Source organism: Calonectris borealis, chromosome 5 (assembly GCF_964195595.1).
Source record: "Calonectris borealis chromosome 5, bCalBor7.hap1.2, whole genome shotgun sequence".
NCBI lineage: Eukaryota > Metazoa > Chordata > Aves > Procellariiformes > Procellariidae > Calonectris > Calonectris borealis.
In genome coordinates, this window is record NC_134316.1 from 30,164,045 (window position 1) to 30,170,044 (window position 6,000).

Genomic DNA, 6,000 nt, shown 5'->3' on the forward strand with positions numbered 1-6,000 from the left:
TTCCTCTGCAGGTCTTTTACTGCTTTGTCCACATTAAGGTGGTGATGAGCCCTGCAGACCACTTCAACAACCTGGAGAAATCCTTCATCTTCCCGTGTTCTGTATCTGGTTGAATTCCCTCACCAGAAACCCTGGGAGAGCTATCTGACCCATTAAAAGTTCTATATTCTCATTCATGTTGTCTACTCGGGCCATGAGATTTCTTGGGCATACAAAGCAATTCTGGTTTTGTTTTACCCGTTTGATAAATAAACAAATCTTAATTTATACCTTAGAGGCTGATAGGAATGGTTTAGCCTTGTGCCTCCTTTTCTCAGTTGTACAAATATTTATGGTTTTGAGTCAATATATAGTCTGAGGGGAGCTTATTTTGGTCTGTTAAGTTTGGTGTTTTGAACATTTACAGACTCAGGATGATAATATGTATATGACCAAGCTACACCTTCCAGGACAAATTGCTCCACTTCTTAGACTGAAATCAATGAGCCTTCTGTTCTGTGCTCATTCCACTAACTTGCAGAGCAATGAAGGAAAAAGAGCTAATAAGACCATAGCTGTATTTCTGGGGTTTAAATGAGTGACGTGTTTTCCTTACATATTTATTCCATGCTCTTGATTTCAGAAGAAATACCTTACTGTAGAACTCTTCCCTATTCTCTATACTCCTGAAGAGAGACATGACCTTTAAGTCTGCTTAATATGGACAGGAAGAAATGAGGATGAGATGATTCTTCCATGCTTACTTTGGAGATAGCACACAACAGCCACGAAACTGAGAATTTCCCCTCACAACCCAGGTGATACTCTGAAGGGCCACTTTATGAATGGAATAATTCCAGGCCGAGATCAAAAAAAATCTGAGATATCCTCTGCTTGTACACATCAGAGACTCCCTGCAGACAAGCAAAAAAACCCTATTCTTGACACGCCATTACTCCCTGTAATTTAGCAACAAATAAAACCAGAGCATGGGCAGGGAGCTGTGCTCCTCTTGGGCTATCTCTGGAGATCTTCTACCTCAGCTTTGTTCACTGTTTGACACTCCATAAAGGTGAACAACAGTGCAGACCATAGGTGCCTGAGCAAGCAGAAGAAAGAATTTTCAACTCTGGCGGTTTGGTTATAGTGAAGTAGCTAGAACTGAACAAGAAATGTTTCTTTTTGTTGTCAATTTTGTTTGACATCACAAAAGAAGAGCCTGGACACTCCTGGCTACAGCTGTGGGGACTGGAAAAGAAAAGGGGAAATATTCATGAATTGATGGACAGTCGTATTCCAGGCCAGTAACTGACAGGTCTCTGGTTTTACCTGCATAGCTCGAGACATGTCATCTACTTCAAAAAACACAATGGTAAAATCTTTTAAGAATGCTTGGTGTATTAGTCTCAGAAACAATTTTTAATTATTTTCAATCTTACTTTAGAGATTTTTAAAACGCATACTTACATGGTCAGCCACCTAAAACAACACAGACCCATGGCGGGGGGGGGGGGCGGGGGATGGGATCTGTTTTTTTTGCCAACAGCTTTTGAAACTGTGTGTTCCACCCTATTCCGAGTGGGATATCTAGCGGTAGCTATGAGACTCAATTGCAAGAGGATCATCAATAGCCTAGAGGGATCTCTATTAAAATATTTACCATTTTACCTATTTTATATATATTAGCTAATGTAATCATTAGTCCAGCTCCTCAGGAACTTGTGTTGCAAAAGGCTTTTTGCAATTTTTTTTTTATAGTACTATAATGTATTTATTAATCTACACCTTTAAGAACTCTTACAAACTTATTTCTAGTGTGTATTAGTACTAAGATTTGACTAAAAAGGTTACTTCCCCAAATGTTTTCTGAAAAGCATTTTTGGAGTAGAAGGTCATGGTATGATCCTTTCAAATTTTTACAGAAAGGATAAAAATATCTCTATTCCAACTGCTAAGTAGCTTTACACAAAATACTTTTAGTAGGTACATGGTTAAGCATAAATCCAGAGTAGGCTCTCCGCATAATGCTTTTTTTTAATTTTAAAATGAGTTGGAGAAAAAACAGTCAAGCTCCCAAATCCACGATTTTGCATCCTGTTCTACGCTGTATGGCCAGTCCTTAAAATCCCTTTAACTCTCAGAATAAGTAGTGCACTGTTTTATGTCCGGCCCAGAAATTATCCTACAGGAAAAAGGAGGGTCATGCAGCCCTTTCTATTGACCATCAGTGGCCTTTTTACATCATTCTCCCTTCCCCAATCTAATCAGGGGAGAGACTGAGCCTGCATAAGAGATGCACATAAACATCTAGTACCAAACGTTCAACATGTCTTGTAGCACTAAAGTATAAGCTTTAAAAGTGTCATGAAAACAGCTTGATTTTTTTTTGGTCTTGGTTAGTGAGAAGTTTCCAGTAACTTGTTGTTACTAGTTGTTAACAACTTCAGTTGTTACATCATTGCAAATAAATTAATATGGGAAAAAATACCAAAGTACCAAAAACATCCATTGGGAAGAAGACAGAAAAAATGCCTCAGAGAACTTAAATAGCGTGGAGGAAGTACTGAGAGAAAATTTCACTAATCAAAAAGCACTCTACATTTTCTCCAGAAAGACCTAACTGTTAGTTTTCCAAAACAATCCATGCTTTTTACAAGTGAGGTGAACTGGGCTATAATACTTCAAAATTCATATTTCAGGTATGACAAAACAGATGTCAAAACCAACACTGTTTCATCAAAAATTCAAAAAGTGCAAGAAATATTTATAAGTCAATGTAAAATCATGACTAAATCATACCTCACACCAAAAGTAGCCATTCACAAAAAAGCCAAGCAAGAGGTCAGATTTTCATTTTGGCTCACCAGGTTACATTGATGCTGTAATCATATTGATAAATCTAGATTTCCCTTTTCCTTTCACTTCTGTAAACCAAAATGATACTCTTCATTTACACTGAAGTAACAGCTTTTACTGATGTGGTTGTGCCTATTATTAAAAGAAAAGATTCAGGAAACGAATGGCAGGTTATGGAATAAAAAGAGTGGATGAGAGAATATGACCTAAAAATTTATAATGATTATGACCACCTTGCCAAAGAAACATTTTGTTGCAATGCAAGTACAATTGATTTTTAGAAGTTATGGGGTTTTTGGAAAGTGAAATCTATTATACACAAGATGATAATGATAACACTGGGATACAAAACAAGAATATAGTTGGAGTGTGAAAAGTAAATACTAAGTGACAGAAAGCAGTTTCAAAATCCAGTGAGAGAACAGAAAATTCATAATGCATTTGCAATATAGTAATACAAAATTATCTACAATATACCTGTCAAATATATACTTTTCAATTCTATGTAGAAATAGATTATTAAATCCTTACAACAATAAAATAGAAACTTCACTGATTGTAAACGTAACAGAAGTCAAGCACATTGCATTTGCCTGCCCACAGCAATACCACTTTTGTCAGAAGCACCAGTAATGATCTTGAGTTACGCACAAAAGCGGGCTCTGTTAGGGCAATGGACAAAGGCAAATGACTGCAAAGCAAGAGGACTCAACTTCAATTTAACTGTCCTGTAAGGTACATACTAATTAGCTGCAAAGCTATGAAATCCTAGCTAGCATGTTAAGTCTGCTACATGACAGTATAATTTGACTTCTTAAAGGATTATGCAAATTACAACTCATCATTCCATTACACGACTGAAAAAAAGTGACAGCTAATTTATACATATCACACCTTTCAAATCCCTAAGATGTGAAGCACCTGTGCAATACATTTTGCCTAGATTTTCTAGTGTATACGTTCTTGATTATTGCACCGTACAGAAGCATATCTAAGAGATTTAGTAAAGTCATAGGATTTTTTATTTGCTTTTTAGCTTTTAGAGCACAATCCCAAAGAATTAAACAACATATTTCTGTCCCTGCTGTAGAGGTTTTGCACGCAAGTAGAAGTGTACGGTTTCAACACACGTGTAATTTCTGAATAGCGGGAAAGCACGAGCACTAAATGCACGAGCTAGAGGCAAGACTCACACAGATTTCAACATACTTCTGGTAGGTAGATTCACAGTAGATTCCGTCATATCGGTAGATTTTCCTACATTCTGATTGGTTGGGCAGAGGATGCTGGACAGTTATTCTGTAGAGGCATCAAAAACAGATAGACATGACTAGGAGGTTCTCTACAGGTAACTGTAATGCAGGACAAATCAGTATGTTGAAATTGATTTTTTTTCTTTTATTTTTAAATTAAACAACTTTCTGATCTCTTTAAATCAACTGCCTTGTGCACATAACATCCAGAGTTTCCACTTTTCAAAATTTGCACTGAGAGTAAACTAAACTTCAGTTCTCCACAAGAACAGTATTTTTTTCCCATCAAATAAAAGTGGAAGAGGTAAGAATTTTATGAACCGAATTGATACGTCACATAGTTTGTGTATATACAATAGTGCTTATAAAATTGATTATTTATTGTTTACAGTTGCAATCCTTCCTCAGGCAGAACATCCATTTGTATCAGCTGGGAGTTTGTCCAGACAAAGACCAAATAACCCTCCAATTTAAAATGTCAACAGCAATTCTCACATTTGCACAGAATGAGGATGTTGTGGCATTATGAGGACTGTGATTGAAGGTGCTCAGCACCATCTGAATAATGCCATATGTTCTCGGATCGACTGAAAGAAAATGAAAGTGATTGGCAGCAATCAGGAGGTGCGCAGCATCTTGTAAAATCAGGCCCTAAAAGATTTGTCAATCATTCTATTATTCACCCCTCCCCAACCCCCTGTTAGCAGAAAATATAATTTGGCTATAAAAATTCAATGTTGTTTTTAAAATATACTTGGGAATTGCACACAAAACAGTACCCACTAATTTTTTTTCCCCCCCTCCCTCTTTTCTGGAATAAACACACATTTTAGATGCTTTTCTATCTTCCACAAATTAATACCTTTGTCCCTTTTAATATATTGGTAGTTCACTAGAGTAAGTATAAATTATTTGAGAAATTTTGCAGATTTTTCAAGTGTAGAATTTTAGGCTGTGAATTTTTTTAAAATAAATATTCTTGTCAATATAAAATCATTTTTTATTATTATTATTTTTACACTATTATGTCTATATAGCTCTAAGCTAGTCTTGTTTTTTAAAATCACATATTTGTTTCAACAGTAATTTGAGATTGGAGGTTTGAGAAAAAGAATTAGTATCATTATCCAGCAGCAAGCTTTACAAGAAAATGGAAAGTTATGTACTGTGGAAACTGAGGGCCTTCCTCAATAAGACTACACAGAGTGGCAAGCGCATACCATTTCATATCTTAACAGCCCTGGTCCCTTGCTTACTTAAATTGGAAACCTGGTCTGAACATGCCTCAGCACTGGTTTTGGCCCATGGGTACCCACATGCAGGAGGGCAGAGACAGCTATATGGTGAAAGCAGGACGAAACACCTCCAAATCCTGGGATATGCCTGCATTCACCAATTAAGGCATCGCCAGAGAGACTTATTTATTGTGATACCCAGGGCCTTTAAGTTAGATGCCTAAGCACCACACACAGTGTACGAGGAAAGCTAAGTATCTTAAAATAGGATTTGCAACACAAGTGCTATCTGCAGGGAGCCATGCAAGCTAGTAAAAAAGAAATCCAGAAGAGGAGAGTTTCTTTTATGTTGTTTGTGCCCGAGAGACACAAACACTTTACTTTGGGTCACCCAGAAATGCCTACATCAAAGTGAACTCAAGTCTCAAAATCATCAGTGCACCATCACATTGGCTGACCCATGCTCCAACTTTAACTCCCCCCCCGCCTTTTTTCCTTTTTTTTTTTTTTTCCCTTCAGAAGAGATGCCTGTTTTTACACAGCTTCAGCAAAGACACAGGAAAACTAGGCTCTCCATGCCTTTCAACCAGAAGATGTTCAAACGTACATCCCCCACAGCTCCAAAGATTACCATAGACTCCTTGATAATAACTATCCTAAAGCGAGGGACACGTTAA

The 6,000-nt window shown here is 37.1% G+C and overlaps 1 protein-coding gene across 6 annotated transcripts in view; it reads right to left on the reverse strand.

Moving 5' to 3' along the window:
- Positions 1–6,000, reverse strand: part of NPAS3 (neuronal PAS domain protein 3) — a 623,692-nt gene that overhangs the window by 533,806 nt on the left and 83,886 nt on the right. Inside the window, exon 2 of one of the 6 annotated variants that reach the window (XM_075151687.1) lies at positions 4,045–4,134. The exons of the other annotated variants lie outside the window; for them this stretch is intronic. Within the exon in view, the coding sequence (XP_075007788.1) occupies positions 4,045–4,134 (90 nt within the window). The remainder of the gene's footprint in view (positions 1–4,044; positions 4,135–6,000) is intronic. 6 annotated transcript variants of the gene reach the window in all.